Below are 23,133 nucleotides of genomic sequence, written 5' to 3'. Positions count from 1 at the left end.
AAAACTTCATTTTGGAAGGGGGGAGATTCTGCAAAAAAAGAGTGAGATCAACTCCTTTGGCAAAAATAGCTCCAAAACTGTGTCCAGATTTTGAAATTATATTGGGGGAGGCAGTCCCTGAGGTGTTGCAGTCCTGAGCCCTTTAAGGCTTTCGAATTTTGAATTGGGCCCGGAAACTAATGGGCGGCCAGTGCAGTTGGACCAGAATCAGTCTGAGATGTAACCTGCCCAATTCTGCGCCTGCTGAAGTTTCCGAACTGTCTCCAGAAGCAGCCCCATATGTAACACATTGCAGTAATCCAACCTAGAGGAGATCACCAGAATTGAGGTGATCCTGGATAGGGGCTCTGCTGGGCCAAAGCACCCCAACCTCTGCCAACCCAGCGCAGGCCAGGCCCCAGCATGTTGCTGTTTTCCCAGCTTACAAAACTCTCCCGTTACACAAGGCTGCATTCCTGGGATTGCGCCAGGGGATCCTGGGGGGGGGGGGGAGGAGGGGAGTTTCATAACCGGCCCCCTCCCCGGGGCGGGACCACAAAATGCCTTAAATTTGGGGTGGATGTGATGGGAGCATCTTCGACAGGAGAGAGAGGAGCCTGCCTGAATCTTCGTCGCCTGGAAACCCCACAGATCGAGGGAAGGTGGGTCGGGGTTCAGGGGGGCAGGGAAGGCCGGGCGGGGGGTGCTCTGCTTAGGGAGGAAGGGGTTCTGGGTCTGCGCCTCCATCGCTGGGTCTCCTAACCCATTGGGGGGTCTCTCCCTCTCTAGCCCCCATCCCAGCAATGCTGCACACCAAAGCTGCCCCTCTGCTGCTGCTGCTGCTGCTGCTCCTGGTGGGGTTTGGCGCCTGTGAAGAGAGGTAAGCTAGATGTGGGGGGGGATTGGCGTATTGCCCCCCCAGAATCCTTGAAAGGGACTCCCCTGGGTCATCTAGTCCAGCCCCCTGCAAGGCAGGAAGCGCAGCTAATCATAGCCCCCCTCCCCACTTCGCGAGACCAGCTTTCTAAAGCATGGGTGGGCAAACTAAGGCCCAGGGGCCGGATCCGGCCCAATCGCCTTCTCAATCCGGCCCAGAGATGGTCCAGGAATCGGCTTGTTTTGACATGAGTAGAACGTCCTTTTATTAAAATGCATCTCTGGGTTATTTGTGAGGCATAGGAATTCGTTCATTTTTTCCCTTCAAAATATTGTCCGGCCCCCCACAAGGTGTGAGGGACAGTGGACCGGCCCCCTGCTGGAAAAGTTTGCTGGCTCCTGATCTCAAGAGTCGTTTGCCCCCCTCGGGCCAGGTCGTCTCCCGACCCCGCCAGGGGGCGCTGTCACCCACCTGGGGAACTTATGCCGAGGACCTGGATTCCAGTCCCGACTCCTCGGGTCAGAGCATGGCAGAGTGGGGAGGGGGTCCCAGGGGTCATCCAGCCCACCCCCGTTCAGGGCAGGGATCTCGGCTCCAGCATCCCCGGCAGATGGCCATCCAGCCATGTCTTGTCACCCCCCCCCCCCGCTTTTCCAGGGAAGTGTCTCCCTGCAAGAAGGGCCGCGAGTGCTTCTCCTACACGCTCGTCTGCAACGGCTCCGGCTACGAGGTGAGCGCCCCCCCGCCCCACCCCCTTGCTCAGTCGGGGGGACGGACCCCCGGCTGCATCTTGACCCCCATCTCCCCCCCCGCCCCCTCGCCAGGCTCGGCTCTACCCGCCCTCCGTCTGGGTGGGCACCCGCGTCAGCGACGGCTCGCCTTACCTCCCGGCCCTGATCCACGGCTTCTGGCGGCTCTTCCGCTACATCCAAGGGAAGAACGCGGCGGGTAAGGGAGCCTCGGGGCGTGTGCAGAAGGCCGGGCTGCGGGACTGCCTGCTGGGCTCCCAGATAGACTGCCACGGAGACGGGAGGCTCCATTGGCAAAAACGGGGGAAGACTTGGGGCGCCTGGAAGTTAAGCCTCGTCCCTGCGCCGGAGGCTGAGCTCTGTCAATGGGGCTGGGGGGTCGCGGAGGAGCCAAAGGGGTGGCCGCGCGGGGGGGGGGGTACCTCGGCTCTCCCCCTCCCCCAATATAGGGCCTCCATCCATCCGGGCTCCTGGATGCCAAGGAGAGGCTGGGATGGACAAGAGGCGAAGAAATGGCTCCTTCAAGACCCCCCCCAATCCAGCTCATAAAGCAGGAGCCGTTGGAGTGGGGGGGATGGGGGGCTTCCGAGCCAGGAGAGCCCCCCCCCGCTGCTTGGCCCCCCCCCCAGGCCAAGTAGACTTCCCTGCTTTTGCAGCCTCTTTCCCCCGATGACAGAGGAGGGAGTGTCCCGTGCAATGAATGAAACGCCTGCGCAATTGGGGGGGGGGTTCAAGGGGGCAGATGTGGAAGCCCCCCCCCCAAGCAGCACAGGCAGGAAAGGGGAGGCCGCCTCCGCCCCGCCCTGGTGGGGGACCCGGGGTTGTGGTGGAGGGAGGGGGCGCGTGCTTGTTCCCTCTGTGACTCTCCCCCCTCCCCCCCTCCCCAAAGGGGCCCACATCCCCATGACCGGCCCGGTGCTGACCCGAGTCCGGGACGACCCGGAGAGCCGCGAGTTCGAGATCTACTTCATGCTGCCGGAGGCCTTTCGGGGGGACCCGCCCGCCCCCACCGAGGAGACGGTAAGAGGGGGCCCAGGGGTCGCCCCGTCCCCCCCCCGCCCGCCCACCGTGGCGGCTGCTCTCCAGACTGAGCTGCGCTTTTCCTCCTCCCTCCTCGGCGCCAGGTCTTCATTGAGCGCTTCCCGGAGCTGCGCGTCTTTGCGCGCGTCTTCGGCGGCTGGATTACGGACACCAACCGCTTGGCGCAGCTGCGCTACCTGGACGGGCAACTGAGCGCCCACGGGCACCTCCTGCAGGCCGGCCAGCACTACACCGCTGGCTACAACAGGTGAGAAGGGAGGGGCTGCGGGGGCTGACCTGCGGAACTCGCAGCCTCAAGATAGCGGGGAGAGAGGGGTCTCAGTCCAGCATCATGTCCAATAACAACAACAACAACAAGTTATTATTTATACCCCGCCCATCTGGCTGAGCTTCCCCAGCCACTCTGGGCGGCTCCCAATCCAGTGTTAAACATAATACAGAATTAAATATTAAAAACTTCCCTCAACAGGGCTGCCTTCAGGTGTCTTTTAAAGATAAGATACTTGCCTATTTGCTTCACATCTGCTGGGAGGGCGTTCCACAGGGCGGGCGCCACTACCGAGAAGGCCCTCTGCCTCTAACCTCACTTCTCACAGGGAGGGAACCGCCAGAAGGCCCTCGGAGCTGGACCTCAGTGTCCGGGCTGAACGATGGGGGTGGAGAGGCTCCTTCAGGTCTCCTGGGCCTTTGAGGCCTTTCAAGGTCAGCACCAACATTCTGAATTGTGCTCGGAAACGTACTGGGAGCCAATGTAGGTCTTTCAAGAGCGGTGTTATGTGGTCCTGGCAGCCGCTCCCAGTCACCAGTCTGGCAGCCGCATTCTGGATTAATCGCAGTTTCCGGGTCACCTTCAAAGGCAGCCCCACGTAGAGTGCATTGCAGTAGTCCAAGCAGGAGATAACCAGAGCATGCACCACTCTGGAGAGACAGTCTGCGGGCAGGTAGGGTCTCAGCCTGCGTACCAGATGGAGCTGCCCTGGACACAGAATGGACCTGCGCCTCCATGGACAGCTGTGAGTCCAAAATGACTCCCAGGCTGCGCACCTGGTCCTTCAGGGGCACAGTTACACCATTCAGGACCAGGGAGTCCCCCACACCCACCCGCCCCCTGTCCCCCCCAAAACAGTACTTCTGTCTTGTCAGGATTCAACCTCAATCTGTTAGCCGCCATCCATCCTCCAACCGCCTCCAGGCACTCACACAGGACTTTCACCACAGGGGGGCTGCCTAGTGGTTAGAGCGGTCTCCCAGGAGACCAGGGTTCAAACCCTCCGGGGGCCATTGGGCTCGGTGGTTGGTACTGCTGACACCCAGCACTGCCGCCCTGGCAGGGTCCTTGTGAGGAGGACCCCCTGACTTCCTACTGGGATGGGGGGGCTGGGTCTCCTCGTTGCACAAGGGAAGGGGTCCGGACCCCCGTCTTCCTGGAGCTCACCTACCCCTCTTTCTGCCTCCCTCCCCCACAGCCCCATGGAGATTTTCAACAGGCGCAACGAAGTCTGGCGAGTGGCGGAGGGAGAGCTCAGCTGCAGCCCCACGCTCCAGGAATAATTATTTGCGACCCCCATCGTGGACGCCCGCTCAACCTCATCTTCTTCCTGCTCCCCAAAGAATGGGGGAGCTGGAAGGGGCCACCCAGAGGCCATGTAGTCCACCCTCTCCTTGCCAGCAGAGCCCGAGGTATCTCTTCATGCTCCACGTGAACTGGCTGCCACCCCCACCCCCGTCCCGACCGTTGAGGAGACGTTCACTCCCCCCCCGAAGATGCTGGTGGAGGCTGAGAGAGGGGGGGTCCTTCTGCACCTCTCTGCAAAAATAAGACATATCACGCAGGAATCACCCGTGAAGGAAATAAATTGCATTAGCAAAGGAAACTTGGCAGAGGTTTTTGTTCACGCGAACCGGTGAGGATGAGCTGAAAGACAGTTTCCCCTTGGAAAGATCCCTTTCTAGAGTGGGGTGGGACCCCCAAGTCTGACCCCCTGCGCCAGGGCAGGATGCTCCCCTCTTGCCAACGTTGCCCTGAGCCGGGATCTCGCAGGTCGGATGGGCCGGCTCTGTCCCGATCCCAACCCTGCCCTGCCCTTGCTTTCCATTTTGGATGTTGGAAACATACGGGTGAAACTCGAAAAATTAGAATATCGTGGAAAAGTTCCTTGATTTCCGTAATCCAACTTGAAAGGTGAAACTAATATATGAGATTGACTCGTGACATGCAGAGCGAGATATGTCAAGCCTTGGTTTGTTATCATTGCGATGACCATGGCGTACAGCTGATGAAAACCCCCAATTAACAATCTCAGAATATTCTAATTTTCTGAGATATTCTATTCAAGGAAATCAGCAAAACAAGGATTGCAAATCAAGCAAGATTGGACCTCTGAGAAGTAGAAGCAGATCTCGCTTTGCATGTCATGACTCGATCTCATATACTAGTTTCACCTTTAAAGTTGAATTACTGAAATAAATGAACTTTCCCACGATATTCTAATTTTTCGAGTTTCACCTGTATATCCTTGGAACAGTTCAATCTGCAGTGGGCTGTCCTGTGCATTTATCAATTCATTTAGGATATCCTGGGATTATGGGTTCTGTTCTGCAGAGCGGGACCTGGGAATGAGAGAGAGAAGCTCAGGGGGGACGTGGGGCCAGTCAGTCCCTGTCTCTCAGTCTAAAATGCCTCAAAAGATGGATTGTTAACAGTGATAGAAGTGGCATCTGAAAAATATACCGCAGTGGTTTACAGCAAAAGAAAAACCAATATAGTAACACCACAAAAAGTTGAAAACTATCTCAAGGGGAGAAGACATCCCTTGTGGGGGTGTCTTCTGAATGGGCTGCCAGGAGAAGGCGCCTGAGTCTGATTCTCCAGTGGCAGAAGGTTCCCCAGGACACTCCAGGCTCAACGTGGCTCAAAGGCTGAGGAGAACTTCCTGGAGCAACTTTTGGGGAAAGGGGAATACATATAACTGGGATGCCATTAAATAACGATAAGAGGGTTGGGGGCGAAGGGTCTCCAGCTGACCTGCCCCTTATTTTGAATTGGGGGGTGAGGGGCTAAGAAAAGCCCTCCCTGAAAACCAAGGGAAAAAGCAGATGCTGAGCAGGTGGAAGTGCTGATTTCTTCATATTTGATAGGTATTTATTTTCAAAATTGTGGTTTTAAAGTGGGGAGGGGGTTGGAGGTGGCGCTGAGCTTGGCTTGTCCCTGTTACAGACGCAGCTGCTTCAAAGCCAGAGGGACCCCGGCCCTCCTTTCCCTGCGTTTCCTGCCAGAAAACCATTTTATCCTGGGCTCCCAGAACCACATGGAGGCAGGAGACCCATTTCCCACCCCAGAGCAGGGCTGGGCCAATCAGAGGCCTCTGCACTGGGCAGCTGGCCAATCCGCTTTCAGATTCCCCGGGGCCTCCTCCTCTCCTTCGCCCGGTTTCCTGAGGGAGTTTTCCCCCTGAGTTTCCCTCATGGCTGCTCCCCCTCCCAGCTTCTCCTTCATCCTTCCTCTTCCTCTCCCCTCATTATTTGGGGCAGCTGGATAACCTCCCCCCTCCCCATGGCCAGGCAGGCCCAGGAGGAGCGCATGGAGGCGGCAGGGCCAGGAGATGGCATTTCTCGCCCTTTTCTGAAAAAGGCGGGAACGCCATTTTGTTTTTTTCCAGAGGCCCCAGCTGCTCCCAGAGATGCCATGGCTCCCCTGTGGGCCTCGGGGGTCCCACGCTCTCGGGGTCTCTCCTCCCGGCAAAGGGGGCCAGGAGGGAAAGCCCCTCTCTGTCTCGGAGGCCCAAGGAGAAGAAGAAGAATAGTAATAAGGGCTTTATTCCCTCTGAGGTGGAGGGTTCCCTCAGGGGAGTTTGACCCCCAGAGCAGCTTCCTTGGTCACCCCAAGAGTCAGCGCTAGGAGAAGGGCTCCACCTGCAGGAATAGGGGAAAGACCAGGCTGGAGACTCCCCTGCTGGCCCCTCGGGGTCCCAGGAGCCCTTTCTGGGCGGCCCTCACTTGCCCCCCAAACGGGCTCAGACGTCTGTTCCTCCCCCTCAGGCAGCAGTTCAACAGGAGAACTACTCTCACTCCGGATCCCTGTGGGCCTCTGGGGAACTGGCTGAACTGGGGTCCTCCCAGTCCAGCGCAGAGAAGAAAGAGAGGAATCCCTCAGAAGAGGAAGAAGACTTTGGATTTGATGTCATCATCATCATTTTTTATTTCTATGCCACCTTTCCACAGTTAAAAAAAACAATGCTCAAGGCGGCTCGCAGCATAACAAGATTTACATACAGTGGTACCTCGGGTTACATACGCTTCAGGTTACAGACTCCGCTAACACAGAAATAGTGCTTCAGGTTAAGAACTTTGCTTCAGGATGAGAACAGAAATTGTGCTCCGGCGGCGCAGCAGCAGCAGGAGGCCCCATTAGCTAAAGTGGTGCTTCAGGTTAAGAACAGTTTCAGGTTAAGTACAGACCTCCAGAACAAATTAACCTGAGGTACCACTGTAATTACAAAAGTTAGAAACAATAAAGAAACCACATAAAAACATACACAACCAAATGGGAAACAATTTCCACATAGATCAAAATCTAAAACTAAGAATACAGCATTAATATCACAGTTTAAAATGACATAGGTAAAAAATAACAGCAACTTAAACAAAAAAACAAACAAACCAGAGCCCTCTGACCAGCGGCAGCATCTGGCCATCAGGCCCCGTCCCAGGCCAGGGGGTGAGTGGCAGGACTGGGGCCCTCAGGGGAGTCCTCCCGCTTTACAACAACAACAACAACAATTTATTTATACCCCACCCATCTGGCTGGGTTTCCCCAGCTACTGTGGGCGGCTTCCAACAGAACACCAAAATACAATAATCTATTAAACATTAAAAGCTTCCCTAAGCAGGGCTGCCTCACTACCCAAAGGAGTCTCAAAGCGGCTCACAGTCTCCTTTCCCTTCCTCCCCCCCAACAAACACTCTGTGAGGTGAGTGGGGCTGAGAGACGTCAGAGAAGGGTGACTGGCCCAGGGTCACCCAGCAGCTGCAGGTGGAGGAGCGGAGACGCGAACCCGGTTCCCCAGATTACGAGCCCACCCCTCTTAACCACTATACCACACTGGCTCTCCAGTGGAAGCCATTGCGGAGAAGAACCGGACTTGGCTGTTCTCTGCTGAGGGTCTCCTGCCTTTCTTCCAAGGCTTCCAGGGGGTGCCATGGCCAGAGGAAGAGACAGCCCCCCCCCTGCAGGGCCCTGGGGAGCAAGCAGAGCCTGCCTCAGTTTCCTTTCCCAAGGCCTTGGAGGAACCTTGGGGAGTGGGAGGAACCCCAAATAGGGGAAAGGAACATGAAATGGTGCTTTCCAGATGAGTCTTGGAATTGCCCCCCAGTTCCAGGGACTGATCCGCCCTGACTTCCTCCTCGGAGGTCCCTTCCGAAGGAGGAGGGGTCCTGCGTTCGAGGCCAAGGCTTTCGCCTTTCTGGCTCCGGCCACCTTCTCCGTGGTGTTTATGGGAGCTGTAGGGATGGGATTCCCAAGTTTAATAAGGATCCCTTGAAAAAGATGGGCTCTGCTTCGGAATATCCGCCTCCCCCCACATCTGTACACTCAACTTCATGGTAAGAAAATTTTATGTTTTAAAATACATAAATACATTATGTTTTAAAATACATATAGGAGTATAGTATCAAGGGAAGTAATAGTGCCACTGTATTCTGCTCTGGTCAGACCTCACCTGGAGTACTGTGTCCAGTTCTGGGCACCACAGTTCAAGAAGGACACTGACCAACTGGAACGTGTCCAGAGGAGGGCAACCAAAATGGTCAAAGGCCTGGAAACGATGCCTTATGAGGAACGGCTAAGGGAGCTGGGCATGTTTAGCCTGGAGAAGAGGAGGTTAAGGGGTGATATGATAGCCATGTTCAAATATATAAAAGGATGTCACATAGAGGAGGGAGAAAGGTTGTTTTCTGCTGCTCCAGAGAAGCGGACACGGAGCAATGGATCCAAACTACAAGAAAGAAGATTCCACCTAAACATTAGGAAGAACTTCCTGACAGTAAGAGCTGTTTGACAGTGGAATTTGCTGCCAAGGAGTGTGGTGGAGTCTCCTTCTTTGGAGGTCTTTAAGCAGAGGCTTGACAACCATATGTCAGGAGTGCTCTGATGATGTTTCCTGCTTGGCAGGGAGTTGGACTCGATGGCCCTTGGGGTCTCTTCCAACTCTAGGATTCTATGATAATTTGTTTCCGATTCATTTTTTGAAAGTTTTAAAGAGTTGTTTCTACCAATAATTATAGTGTTTCAGTCTCATTATAAATCACTTTCAGATTTATTTATTTTTAAAATCCAGTCATGTGTATATAGTAGAAATTTTTAAAAGGTTCCTAGACTGGAGGTTACCCACAAGAAAAGGATGAAGTCTCTAAGTGGAAAGAAATACAAATGGGTCTGCAAAGAACCGCATCCCAAAACGTGTTGCCACAGAAACGAGGGAGCTAGAGATGCTTTCCTGGCAGTGAGACAACATGTCATGGCTAAAGTCTTGAGGGCAGAAACTGGAAAATACTATGTCTGCAAAGTGTCCTGAAGTTTTTTTCAGTGAAACAGCTGAAAAACCTTCAGTAGAAAGTTCTTCTTTTGCCAATGAACTTTGCCTCTGCGTGATTTATTGGGAAGCAGATGCATCCACTCCAAAGAAGCTTCTGCAGCGCCTTGGCATTGAAGACCCAGAAAAAGAGACGGAGGGGAATGTGTGGGTCACAAGGTGGGAGTCGTTGGAAAGGAGTCGCTGGGAGAGGCAGAAGGTTGTGTTGAGCAGGCGAGGGAAGAGCAGGAGGAGAGAGAAAGAGCCCCATGGAATAGTTTTGTGAGCAGCACTGAGTGAATTCCGGATCCATGGTTTCTGGGTCAGGAGACCCGTGGTTTGCAGGCCAGTTGCCTGTGGTTTTAGTTGTAGGCAAGGGATTGCCTTTAGATTTCTCCGGTCCGATCCGTCGGAGTTTGCCCAGAAAGGACTGCGAGGGGCACCTGAGTGTTAGACTGAATACTGTTAAGACATTCTTTTTCTCTCTCCCCCCGCCTTTGTCCCTCTCTTGTATCTGTTTGTCTATCTCCTTGTATAGCTTGTTATTGAGCAACCCCCACCCCCACCCCCGGTATAAAAGGGAAATGGGAGCTCAACTCTCCAAGCACCATAGCTGGACTCCTCCTGGCAACAAGGCTTCCATGAAGCCTCTTTGCCCTAGAGAAGATTTTGATACGCCTCTCGAGTTTGTCATCTCCAACTGGAAAAGTTTAAAGGGGCGAAAGGGTCCTCCCAAGTCCAAATTGAGAGACCTTTGTAACTTTTCATGGGTGGCTTTTACCCATCACCTAGAGGCAGGGTCTCAATGGCCACCTCAAGGCTCTTTTAACGTTACGAAGATGCAAGCACTTAGATCCTACTCAGCTGATGAAAAACCCCGACAGCTTTACTACCTAAATGCCTTTGTGGAGGCCCGCAAACTCTTTAAATGTAAGCAAGCACAGATCGCTCGGAAGATGGCTGCACTGGGAACCGCCAGATCCCCTCCTTATAATGAAATCAGGATGCAACGGGAACAGTTAGATAGGTCACTCATTTCCTTTTACTTTGTTTAGTCGTTTAGTCGTGTCCTACTCTTCGTGACCCCCTGGACCAGAGCACACCAGGCACTTCTGTCCTCCACTGCCTCCCGCAGTTTGGTCAGACTCATGCTGGTAGCTTCGAGAACACTGTCCAACCATCTTGTCCTCTGTCGTCCCCTTCTCCTTGTGCCCTCGATCTTTCCCAACATCAGAGTCTTTTCCAGGGAGTCTTCTCTTCCCATGAGATGGCCAAAGTCTTGGAGCCTCAGCTTCACGATCTGTCCTTCCAGTGAGCACTCAGGGTTGATTTCCTTCAGAATGGAGAGGTTTGATCTTCTTGCAGTCCATGGGACTCTCAAGAGTCTCCTCCAGCACCAGAATTCAAAAGCATCAATTCTTCGGCGATCAGCCTTCTTTATGGTCCAGCTTTCACTTCCATATATCACTACTGGGAAAACCAGAGCTTTTACTATATGGACCTTTTTTGGCAAGGTGATGTCTCTGCTTTTTAAGATGCTGTCTAGGTTTGCTTTTACTACCCTGAACCAATGGGACCCCTGCCAGACAGACCAGGAGCTGAAGCCAGAGCCGGGGCAGGAGCTGTAGACAGCCCGGGGAATCCTGCCCCGATCTCTCCCAAAACCTACAAACCCCAGCTCCGAATAACCTTCTCCAGAACGTGCCAGGAGGGAGGGGGGAACAAGCTAATCCCGACCCCAATGCTTTGCCTGCGGGGGCTCCTTCAGAGGAGGAAGTTGAAGAACCGATCTCTAGGCCAACTCGCCACAGAAATAACTTAGTCAATGGAGAAGTAGAGGCTGTGCTCCCCCTCAGTGATGGGAAGTTTTGCTTCTGCACATGAAGCTGAAGTGCTCCTTCCTCACCCACCCTAGAATGTTTAGTTCACATTGAGTTCATGAAACATTGCATCCTGACCTGTTCTTAACACATGGTTGACCACATCTACGGAATGCGATGGTTATGTTCTTTTAAGTCTTGCTATATCAATCACTAGTAATAGTTTAATAAGGAGGTTTTCATGCCTGTCCAATTCTGTATTCCCTTTCCCAACCTTTAATCTACTGATGATTAATGCCTATATGCAACCCTTGCATTGTATTTGTGTTAACCAATCAGCAACAAGCACATATGTGGCAATGCTGTAATATTCAATAAAAGGGACTTCCCGAGACATGCTCGAGAGGTGCCTCCCATATGACACTTGTCATTCATCTGTCGTTTATTTCAACCCAACATCTCAGAGCACTACCCATACCCCCGGCAAGAGCAGGAGACCCGCCTCGCATGGTTTTCACCCACCAGCCTTTCCTCACCTCCGATTTAATGAACTGTTTGGGTAAAATGCCTTCCCTCCGAGATGACTCTGATAAATGCCACCGACAAGGAGCCACTATCTTTTCCACTCATAATCCAACGTGGACTGACGTGCACATGTTGTTATGAGCCCTTTTTAATGAAGCTGAGAAGAGGGAGATACTGGTGAAGACAGAGGAAACTTTGAGCAGACCTGACTATCAAGCAGACAGACCCACTGATATGCCCCCTTTGACAGCCCAAAACCTCCTGAAAGACCCTGCCTGGGATTATAACATAACTGGGGGTATATGGGGTTTGAAAATATTTAAGAAAGCTATCTTGGATGGCTTGCAAGCTGCAGGACAGCGAACAGTGAACTGGACTAAAGTCCAAGCCATCCTATTGCCAAGTCAGTTTCTAATTCAAGAGATGAACAAAAAAGGAAGGACCAGAGGGGAGAATCCCCACAAGTGCTAGCCTACACAACCGGGGTTCCCCCTCCTAGGGAAAGGCAGAAGGGAAGAGGACATGAACAGACAGACAGACGTGTCTGTTTCCATTGCAATGAGGAAGGACACATCAGAAGGAACTGCCCATTATTAACCGGACACCAAGAACCCAGGCCCAGGAGATCAGACTATAAGAGAGGCAAGGACACTGAGGCCAGAATACAGGGAACTGGCTAACCCCAGGCTCAGGGAACTCCCCCCGATTATGGGTCCTCCCAAATGCAGACCCCAAGGGCGCTTCCTCCTCCTTTATCGCGACCTAGGACTCTCCCCAAGAACACCAATCCTTTCAACCATCCAAACCACCCTGCAACCCTTCCCACGAAATGGTAATGGAGGAATAAAATGACTACTGACAATCAGAAGCAGATCCCGCCTCTTTTCCTTTCCTTTGCCCTATTCTACAACTATCATCCTCGGATCCTATCTGCACCATGCAGATAGACGGACAATCTTACGACTGTCTGCTAGACATGGGGGCCACCTATTCTACTCTCACAAACAGTCACTTGACCCCAGGGGAAGAAACCAGGACTGTAATGGGACTGGACGGGATTCTTAGAGTTTGCCCCATTTCCAAGGCTGCCCAAGTGTCAGTTGGACCTTTGTCCGTTAGGCACACTTTTTTATTAACTTCTAGCCCCGTCAACCTTTTGGGGAGGGATCTGCTTTGTAAACTAAATGCCACCATCCAGTGTGGACAGGAGGGGATTTACCTGCATATGCCCAATGAATCTATCTTCAACTTGCAAGGAATCTTACAAGAGATGGATAATAAAGATGTGGATCTTCCCCCTGAGCTCCTAAATGGGCTCCCCCCTGGCTGTGGGGAACTGAATCTACATCGGTTGGACTTCTGAAGTCCGCCACCCCAGTAGAGGTGAACTACAGGAAAGACCTGCCTTTTCCCTGTACCAAACAATACCCATTACCAAAGGAAGCAATAGAAGGACTTACTGCGATGATTGAGGAATTCTTAAAAATGGGAGTTCTAGTTCCCTGAGCTTCTCCTTGTAACATCCCCTTTCTCCCTGTCCGCAAGCCCCACACGAACCCTGTAAAAGGGTGCTTGGTTCAGGACTTGAGACTCGTGAACTCCTTTGTCATTCCCTGCCATGCCGTGGTGGCTAATCCTCATCACCATCTGAGCTCAATTCCGGAGGGAACTGTAGTTTACTCTGTCACTGGCTTATGTTCTGCATTCTTCAGCATCCCAGTGGATGCCTTCACCTGGCAAACCAGACAATTAACATGGACGCGACTACCTCAGGACTATGTGGAATCTCCAGCAATATTTTCCGCTATACTAAATCAGGATCTGCTAGACGTTACCCTTCCAAAGGGGTCCGCCCTCCTTCTACACGTTGATGACATCTTACGATGTGGGCGGGACTTAGAATATTGTAAGCTGGGTGCCATAGCTCTTCTCACGGCATTAGCATATAAAGGACACAAGGTATCCCCAAAGAAAATACAGTATTGCCAAAGGGAAGTAAAATACCTTGGTCACATCCTAGGAGAAGGAACCCGTGCCTTAACAACCAGTGACCAACCCTTCCCTCTGGAAGCAGGAAACCACGAATTCCTCTTTGTCCTCTGGGATGTACTCATGGGGAGGGGGAAAGAAGGAGCTGGCCAGGTGGAACAAGACACTCAGGTCACCACAACTCCTCCCTCAACCCCTCCTTTTTGTGATGTATCAATGATGTAGCTCTGATGTAGTCTTAGGGGTGTAGCATGGGGGATTATAATAAAAGGTGGGGTCTTCTTTTGTTTGGGGCTTCCATCTTGCTTCGTCTTGCAGTGAGTTGGAGTCCTATCGCGACAGTCTCAATAAAGACCAAGCCTACTGGCTGCTGTTTTGCTCCAATTTTCCTGGTTGTTGTCCTTGCTTTTTGTCCAAAGGAGCCCTCGGATTTCTCCGTTAACATAAGCAAAGAACCAAATACTTGCAGATCAAATTATCTCATGCAAGAGATTGTATCCAAACAGGACTTGTGTGTCCTATATGCCAGGAAAAGAAATTGCTGCTGATTTGTTGTCAAATGTTGTTAACAAAGAGCAACTGACTATTTATAAATAAAGTGCACATGAGCTAAATATGCGGCAGTGGTTGTCATGAAAAGGGGTAGGATGCTAGTATTTTTACTCTCCCATTTCTGGATCATGTGATCCTTATTTACATTCCACACTTCTGGAAGTGTAAGAACGGAAACTCAGACACAGAACTTCCGTTCTTTGTGCTTTTGTTTTTCATCTCTTTGTTCTGTCTCCCAGACAGAAAGGATGTCGGTGTGAGCTGCTCCTCACACTGTTGCTATATTCTACATTATGATTTGTGTTGTTTTGATTTGATACACAGCAATAAATAGCGATACTACATACTTCCCACAGCTCAACTTTCATTTTCTCTGCTGTTTGCATGCTCATATGAGCAGATAGAAGTCGCTGAGAAACAGGACTGCTGCCAAACACTTCATGGGTGTCCTGTAACCAGAGAGGGAGGCCTCCATAATTGCTTCTCCCCTGTATGAATTCTTTGATGGGTCTTGAGATTCGAGCTTTGACTGAAGCTCTTTCCACATTGGAAGCACTGATAGGGTTTCTGACCTGTATGTGTTCTTTGATGAGAAGTGAGACTATCCTTTCGATTGAACCTCATCCCACATTCCAAGCACGGATAGGGTTTCGTCCCGGTATGAATTCTTTGATGGCAAGTGAGACTGGAATTGTGACGAAAGCTCTTTCCACACTCAAGGCATTGATAGGGTTTCTCCCCTGTATGAATTCTTTGATGGGAAGAGAGTGTAGTCCCCTCCAAGAAGCTCTTTCCACATTCTAAGCACTGATAGGGTTTCTCCCCTGAATGAATTTTTTGATGGGCAGTGAGACTTGGCCTGAGAATGAATCTCTTTCCACATTCGAAGCACTGATATGGTTTCTCCCCTGAATGAATTTTTTGATGGGAAGTGAGATGCGCGCTTTGACTAAAGCTCTTTCCACATTCCAGGCATTGATAGGGTTTCTCCCCTGTATGAATTCGTTGATGGGAAGAAAGCTTAGTCCCCTCCCGGAAGCTCTTTCCACATTCTAAGCACTGATAGGGTTTCTCCCCTGTATGAATTCGCTGATGGGAAGTGAGACTCTGCCTGTGACTGAAGCTCTTTCCACATTCTAAGCACTGATAGGGTTTTTCCCCTGTATGGATTTTTTGATGCGAAGTGAGACCCTGCCTGTGACTGAAGCTCTTTCCACACTCAAGGCATTGAAAAGGTTTCTCCCCTGTATGAAATCTGTGATGGGAAGCGAGACTCAGCTTGTAAATGAAGCTCTTTCCACATTCGAGGCATTGATATGGTTTCTCCCCTGTATGAATTCTTTGATGGAAAGTGAGATAGATCCCCTGGCTGAAGCTCTTTCCACATTCAAAGCACTGATAGGGCTTCTCCCCTGTATGAATTCTTTGATGGGAAGTGAGATGGGAGCTCTTTCTGAAACTCTTTCCACATTCGAAGCACTGATAAGGTTTCTCCCCAGTATGAATTCTTTGATGGGAAGTGAGATGATCCTTCCGACTGAAGCTCTTTCCACATTCTCTGCACTGATACAGTTTCTCCCTACTTGGTTCTCTTTCATGTGAAGTGAGGCTATCCCTCCGAACAAAGCTCTTTCTTTGATGGGAGGTGGACTGGGAGCTCTGACCGATGTTCTCTCCACACTCTGAATATTTATAAGACTTCTCTGATATGTGGATTCTGTTGACTTCCCCCTTGTTCTCCCCTTCCAATTCATCACCTTCTGCAATAAAGAGAGACGTTAATTAGCACCTGAAAAACAAATGGAGTTCCATATTATTGAACAATGTTCCCCCCCACCTCATTGTGAGACTTGAGAGTGCTCCATTTCAGCCTCAAGAGGACATCCTTGAAGTCTAACTTAATGTTATTGTTGATGTGTGGCATCTTTGACCCTCCCAGCATTTGAGCATGCCTGTGGGGCGCCTGACTCTCTTGAAACCAGTGGGGCGCCACTGCCAGCATACTGTGACAGGGGTGCAGACACAGAACCATCAAACCCACCACCTCACCCCTCCCCCATCAATGCACTGCCATGTTAGCGTAAGTCATGCTAACTCTGCATCGCTGCCCCGGACCCCAACCCCACTCACAGCGAAGGGGACGTGCTTCACATCCATTATTGAACAAAGTTAATGAATGCTTGTGATAGAGGAAGAACAAAAATAGTTAGATGTGGGGCCTCTCTATAGTTTTCACTGCCTTTGTTGGCCGGTATTTACTGACATATTGCTTGGCTTTTATCTGGAATGGATTTTGTTCTGGCTCAACCCTGGAATCCACTCCATCTCCAAGGTCAGTCATCTCTTTGGTCAATCAAATGCAAACAGAAGCAAAAACAACACGCCTGACAGAATTTACATCAACTTCCCTAAAAACTCTGATGCCGGCATTTAAGAAGGCCTGGGTGGTTCAGACAAGCCTGGTCATTGTTTTAAAAGGCATGAGTAGACGCAGAACATTCAGAGAGGAAACAGTTGATATCCCTCCATTCTGGGTTCACGGTTGGGGATGTTAGAATCCCAAATAGTGAAGGTTCATCATATAGAGGTATGCATGGAATTTCAAAACTGATCTTATGATCTAACGGAATTTTACCAAGAGGGTCCATGATCCCACGATTCTCCTCCTTTACTTCCTTATGTAGAACTCTCTGGTCAGGATCCAGAAACGTCCACACCTTGTCTGTAAAACAAACAGCAACATACTCCTGACTATTATATATATGTGAACCTAGGAGCTCAAAGGGGTGAATGTTTGCATCTCCTATAGAGCGAAAGTCATGAATTTGGCCCCCCCTTTTTTGTTGTTCTTTTTTGTGATTTATCTCTGTTTTATTGTTGAGTGTATTAAGTAGTTTATGTTTTGTTTTCTTACCATTAGTGCTGATATTATATTATTAATTGTTGGCTATTGGTATATATTTGAGCCTACCCTTTCAGAATCCTTTTTACTATTGATAGAACTACTTTACACCTTTCTCTCTTTTTTTCTCTACTTCCTTTGAATATTTTCAAATAATAATTATTTAATTGGGAATACTTAAAGTTAATTTCAGTGTGTATAACAGGTAGAGTCTGCCTCATATATATTTAGATATGCAAGAATGTTAATTACTCATATATTTCGTAATCCACATGTTAAATATACACACGGTTAATATATGACTCAGGTTGGAGCAATAATAATTTTCAGTATATTTGGTCTATATTAGGCCTTCCAAACAATTTTGCTAAAGATAAAATAGAGGACAAGGAAGCTCACAGATTAAAGTCATGAGAATTACCGTATTTTTCGCTCGATAACACGCACCTGACCATAACAGGCACATAGTTTTTAGAGGAGGAAAACAAGGGAAAAACATTCTGAATGAAACAGTGGATGTATCATTTTTGTGCTTCATGCTGTGGCCACAGACATGTGATTTGACGGTGAGTTTGGGGTAGCCCAATGCAAAAATCCTGAGAATCCATGTGGATCCGTGCTTTGTAACCACGTTTTTGCACCACTGCAGCCCCAGGCAACAGTGGGTGCGTGATTTTTTTGGTGCAGGCTGTAGCCATGGATATGCTATGTGATCTGATGGTGAATTTGGGGTGACCCAATGCAAAGATCCTGAGGATCCATGTGGATCCGTGCTTTGTAACCACGTTTTAAGTGGGGAGGGAAGGAAAAACATAGAAGAGACAAGGAGCACCGAGAGGGGTGTGCGGAGAAGCAGCTGGCTAAGAATGCAGGAGAGGGGTTTTACCGGAGAGAGGAAAGGAAGGCAAAAGTTCCCCCAAACCCAGCTCTCTCTCTCTCTCTCCCCCCCCCCCAACGTGCATGTTGCCTGCGAGTCCCTAGACGCAGCAGCAGCAGCAGCACGGAGCACGGAGAGGAATTACGGTAGAAGGAAGGACGCTCTGCTTTCCCCTCTGCTTGCCTGGAGGGGAGGGGTTTTCTCTGCTCTTTGTTCCGTTTGAGCAAACACAGTAATGAAACAGAAGCGGGTGAGAAGTAAGACCCTGAGGCAGAATGCAGGAAAGCAACAGCTTTCTCTCTCGGGAGGCTCGAACGCACGTGTGGCTGCCTGCAATCAGTTTACCACACTGAGAATGAAGATAAACTGGTAAAATAAGGGGGCTGGGTTAAAGCTAAAGGGAAAACCTCAAAGATCCCTCAAGAACAAGGCAGGGGTTCAGGGCTCCCAAAGCCAAGCTGCAGCCTTAGAAGGGGAAAATGGGGCTTTCGGAGGTGGTTTTTACTGCCCCGCTGCTTCCAATTTTTTTAAAGGCAAATTGCAGGAGAAGATGCAGCAGTCCGTCACTCTCTCACTCCCTCCAAGCACCCACGCTAGCGAACAAACACACAGGCAACCACACACTCACAAAGCACACACACTAGCAAACACGCAGTCGGGCTGCAGAGTGGCCAAACCTCCTAGCAAGCACTTCCCTGGCTTCTGCTGACTGCAACGAAGATGACCCTCGAAGAAAATGTGTGATGCACTCGGGCCAGTTGGCTCCAGGGACCACACATTCGCTCCATAACACGCATAGACATTTCCGCTTACTTTTTAGGAGAAAAAATCTGCGTGTTATAGAGGGAAAAATACGGTATAAGTATGAATGTCAAGGGATTAAAAGAAAAGAAAAAAACAAATCCTAACACTCAAATATCTACAGACATTAAAGGCTGATATAGGTCTATTAAAGGAAACACATTTGACAGAACAAGGGGCTCAAACTTTGAAATGTCAATGGGTAAAAGAAGTTATTTCAACAAACTCAGACAAAAATGCTAGGGGAGTCACAATTTTATTTAGGAAAGGCTGGCCTTCTGAAATACAAGATATAATAAGAGAGGAAGATGGTGGATGCTTAATAATTGTAATTAAAACAGAAGGGACAGAAATAGCAATAGTAAATGTCTATGCCCCAAACACTGATGACCATAAGTTTATTCACAACTGCTTTAAGAGATTAAGCCTTCTATCTTATCAGCACTTGATAATGGGTGGAAACTTTAATGAAATTTTAGATCCACAGATGGAAACCACCTCAGTAGCCAGGAAAAAAAGGACAAAGGTTAATACCCAGCATAGAATTGATTTTTTTCTAACATCAGCATTATATCCCTTTAGTAGCCGATGTGACATTGATATTCCCATTATAGCTAATCACTCAGCAGTAATACGGGAATATAATTTATCTAAAATCCAGGAAGGTATGACGAGATTATCTTAATATATCATTACTAAATGAAAAAAACTTCATTCACTATATAAGCCAAGAAACACAAATATATTTTAAAAATAACTCCAAATCTTCAATCTCAAGACTGATGGAATGGGAAGGATATAAAGCTGACATCAGAGGGAAGATAATATCCTTCTCTGCCAACAAAGCCAAGCTGCAAAGCTTAAAATAAAATAATCTAAAAATTTCTTTAAAAACACTATGGGGTTATATGGCAAATAATCCATCTGAGTGTACATATGAAAGAATACAACAACTAACATTAGAACTGAATAATATACTAGCTAAAAAAATTGAGTTCAGCCTACTAAGTCTAAGACAAATATATTGGGAACAGGGAGAATTGCATGTCAATGCAAATTAAGAATGGATAAATATGAAGAAATCTGGAATGAATATTTAAGCAATAAGGTGGATAGAGGTGGGAAGTGGGGGGAGGAGAGAGAGGTGGGAAAATCTTGTTAAAAGGGTGCAGTCACAGGTATATCAGTGTATTTTAATCTGAATTGTCAAATTGTGTTATTATTGTTATTATGGTTTTTGTTGTACAGTAGTGTCTTTTGCGGTTGCTGTTTGTATAGAAAAAATGATTAAATAAATTAAAAAACAACTGATCTTATGATCCAAGAGGGAGTTTTACCAAGAGGGTACATGATCCCAGGATTCTCCTCCTTGACTTCCTTATGCAAAGCTCTTTGGTCAGGATCCAGCAACGTCCACGCCTCGTCTGTGAAAGAAACAGCAGGACCTTCACCGGAACACTCCCCATCAGCTGTTGCCTCAATCTGGTTGCTCTAAATTAAAATTTATACGTAAATCTCTTTCTTCACTTTGAACCGCCCTCCCATTTTCATGAGGAGACCAACTCTGTATTGTTTCATTGGTGACAGAAGAGGAATAATGACTATTGCTCAAAATTAATCTAAGCACAATGGCCACAAGAGCTCCTGACTAGGCATTCGGCTTTGCGATGTTGAACGTTCTCTGTTCTCTCCTGTTTCCCCTTTTTTTGTTTCAATTTAAAGTAATTCATGAACCCAGAACTTATACACTGACCACTAATGATGAACCATATGTTATAGATATTCCTGAAAATTTATTCTGCTATTTTTGAGATATACAAAAGTGACATGAGGAGACTCAGTCTACATATTTGTATCGTTTCTTAGTCCTATGATCCTTGTTTTTAAAAGCAGATAAAGTGTTATTCCAAAAAGAAAAGAAAAAAAGCAACACACGGTGGTCCCATCTGCATTCAATCTGCAAAGCAGGATCAGATTAAAGAATCGTGGCTTCTGGTCCTGCATGAGGGATCAGTGAGTTGTCTGGCACTGGTAGGGCATCCAGATCACAGAACTGATTTTAGACCTTTTGAGCTGCCAATGCATCGTGGTGACTGGGGAGCTGTGATCTACTCCTAGCTCAAACTGCTTGCAGAGGACAAAGGCTCAGGCAGGCAGGCAGGTGGGGGAGCCCGAAAAGGCGCCCCCCTTCTCCATCTCCATCTGCCTGCCTGCCTCCCCCCACCCCCTAGCTGAGCAAGCCCTAATTCCTCTCTGGCTCCCTCCATCCAGGTCCCCATCTCCCCTCCCCTGGGACTCACCAGATCTCTCAGAGGTCCCTGGGAGGGAGCGCTCAGAGGTTGTGGGGAGGGATACGGAGGCAGCCGGACCAAGGCCTTGTGTCCATCTTCCCTCTTCCATCTCCTCTAGCTTGACAGGATCCGTCTCACTCATCCTTCCTGAAGAGTCAAGGAGCCAAAACAAGCTGCAGGGTCCTGGGAGAGAGGAAGAAGCAAAGGGAGCCTAAGAGAATCTCCTGCCCCTAACAGAAGCCCCATTTCTAAACTTCTCCAGTGGTTCCAATTTCCCCTGTTTGCTCCTCACCCCACTTCATAAGGCTGGCAGGGTCTGCATAGTAATGACCTGAGAGTAGATCCCATTGAACTCACTGGGGCTTATGGACAGAACTTGGTGCAAAACCCAGTCACCTTCCTGTCTCTAAGCCTGAAAACTGCAACCCCCGAGCATGGGCAGGAAATAGATGAGTAGCCATTACCTGTAGGTGCCCCCATGCTAGGTGCTTTGTATAGAGAGCCCCGTTGGCACTCTTTGAGCTCCCTCATCGCAAGCCAGGCAGATGTTGTGGCACCTCTGGTTACATACTTAATCCGTTCCAGCGGTCTGTTCTTAACCTGAAACTGTTCTTAGCCTGAAGCACCACTTTAGCTAATGGGGCCTCCGACTGCTGCCGTGTAATTTCTGTTCTCATCCTGAAGCAAAGTTCTTAACCTGAGGTACTATTTCTGGGTTAGGGGAGTCTGCAACCTGAAGTGTATGTAACCTGAAGCGTATGTAACCTGAGGTACCACTGTATTTCCCTCTGTCTGGGGTTGCATGGGGACCAAATCTGTATGTGGAAGCAGAGAAGCTGGTGATGCCACATTTTTGAAATATAATGAGACTGACACACCCCTCCTCCTTAGATATTCCCTGTGCTTAGACACCATCTTTGCAAGTCGCCGGTCTCGAAATGTGGCCCCCAGCCTGGCATGGAAGCCATTGAAGGACAGTCATACCTTGGGTTGAATACGCTTCAGGTTGAGCGCTTTTGGGTTGCGCTCCACGGCGACCAGATCCTATGCACCCCTCGCATCCAACTTGTACCTAAAACTCTGCACAATCCTGCACCAGAGAATTGCAGAGTTGGAAGGGACCCCTGAGGGCCATCTGGCCCACCCCCTGGGGCAATGCAGGAATCTCAACTAGACCATCCCTGACCGAGGGCCATCCAGCCTCTGTTCCACGGCCCTTCTTTGCATGCCTTCTCCACCAGAGGTCTGGGTGGCAGCAACACAAAAACGGGTCTTTTCTCCAGTGGATCCCCATTGGTGGGACGCTCGCCTGCCACCTTCCTGACATCTTGAGGTGCCAGGCAAAAACCTTTCTCTATAACTGGGCCTTTGGCTGATAGACATGCCTCTTAAATACGTTTGTGGGAGGAGAGATCATTCGCCTGCCTTTGTTTTATTATGCATTTGGTGTTCTCATTTTGCATTTTCATGTTGTGAATCGCCCTGTAAACTTTGGATGAAGGGCATAATACAAATTTAATAATAATAATAAATAATAATAATAATAGCAGCAGCAGGGGACAGCACAGGGAACGGCAGTCAATTAGGGGTGCCAACTTGAATAAAATATTAAGGGAGGACAGGCATGGGCATAGCCAGGATTGATGTCAGGGGGCAGAATCTCCGTTAATTAAGGATTTAATTCTCCCCATTGGACGCCCCTGGACCCAAGTAAGCCCTGCCCCGCAAAACTGATCTCAAGATGCAATGTGTGCACACCATTTGAATGGCAATGCCCATTAACGGGAGGGGGGCTCAAATGTTTTATGGGGGGAACCAAAGGGACCTCCTCGGCCCGAGGAGTTGGCTCTTAGGCAGTCAATCATGGCAGACCTGTGGACTGTATTCCTTAATTTATAGGCACGCCTACCAAGGCCAAAAAATGCATCCTGTTAAGGTGCCCTGGGGTTAATGCGGATCTGTGAGGAAGAGAAGGAGAACTTCTCTCTCTCTCTCTCTCTCTCTCTCTCCCACTGTCCCCCCCCCCTTTTGGCTGGGTTTCTACATCCTTCTGGCAGGCAGAAATCCAGCAGGTGGGGAGGATTTCCTTTCAATATTGTCGCTGGAATGTTTGCAGTTGAAAAAGCATGTAAACGTAATAGGCCGTATAGTAACAATTGCA

The 23,133-nt window shown here is 49.4% G+C and overlaps 2 protein-coding genes and 1 long non-coding RNA gene across 3 annotated transcripts in view; 1 reads left to right on the top strand and 2 right to left on the bottom strand.

Annotated features, from left to right (window-relative positions):
* Positions 1-486: 486 nt before the first annotated feature.
* LOC309365157 (heme-binding protein 2-like) lies at positions 487-4,520 on the top strand. Its single transcript, XM_081903358.1, has 7 exons — positions 487-641; positions 769-859; positions 1,514-1,586; positions 1,681-1,804; positions 2,495-2,625; positions 2,730-2,893; positions 4,113-4,520. The coding sequence occupies exons 2-7, from the start codon at positions 783-785 to the stop codon at positions 4,195-4,197; spliced, it is 654 nt and encodes a 217-aa protein (XP_081759484.1). The 5' UTR covers positions 487-641; positions 769-782; the 3' UTR covers positions 4,198-4,520.
* Positions 4,521-6,387: 1,867 nt separating this feature from the next.
* The window catches only part of LOC309365405, a 54,043-nt gene continuing 37,297 nt past the window's right edge, over positions 6,388-23,133 (bottom strand). The window contains exon 4 of the long non-coding RNA XR_014166113.1: positions 6,388-6,558. This is a non-coding gene — a long non-coding RNA (uncharacterized lncRNA). The remainder of the gene's footprint in view (positions 6,559-23,133) is intronic.
* On the bottom strand, positions 11,955-21,536 carry LOC309364666 (uncharacterized protein). Its single transcript, XM_081902397.1, has 5 exons — positions 21,437-21,536; positions 20,982-21,155; positions 20,019-20,105; positions 16,737-16,823; positions 11,955-15,861 (listed from the first exon to the last, which is right to left on the bottom strand). The coding sequence occupies exons 1-5, from the start codon at positions 21,501-21,503 to the stop codon at positions 14,540-14,542; spliced, it is 1,737 nt and encodes a 578-aa protein (XP_081758523.1). The 5' UTR covers positions 21,504-21,536; the 3' UTR covers positions 11,955-14,539.

Source organism: Podarcis melisellensis (assembly GCF_964234715.1).
Source record: "Podarcis melisellensis genome assembly, chromosome: 2".
In the NCBI taxonomy this organism is placed as follows: domain Eukaryota; kingdom Metazoa; phylum Chordata; class Lepidosauria; order Squamata; family Lacertidae; genus Podarcis; species Podarcis melisellensis.
This window is presented reverse-complemented; position numbering and strand designations above follow the sequence as displayed.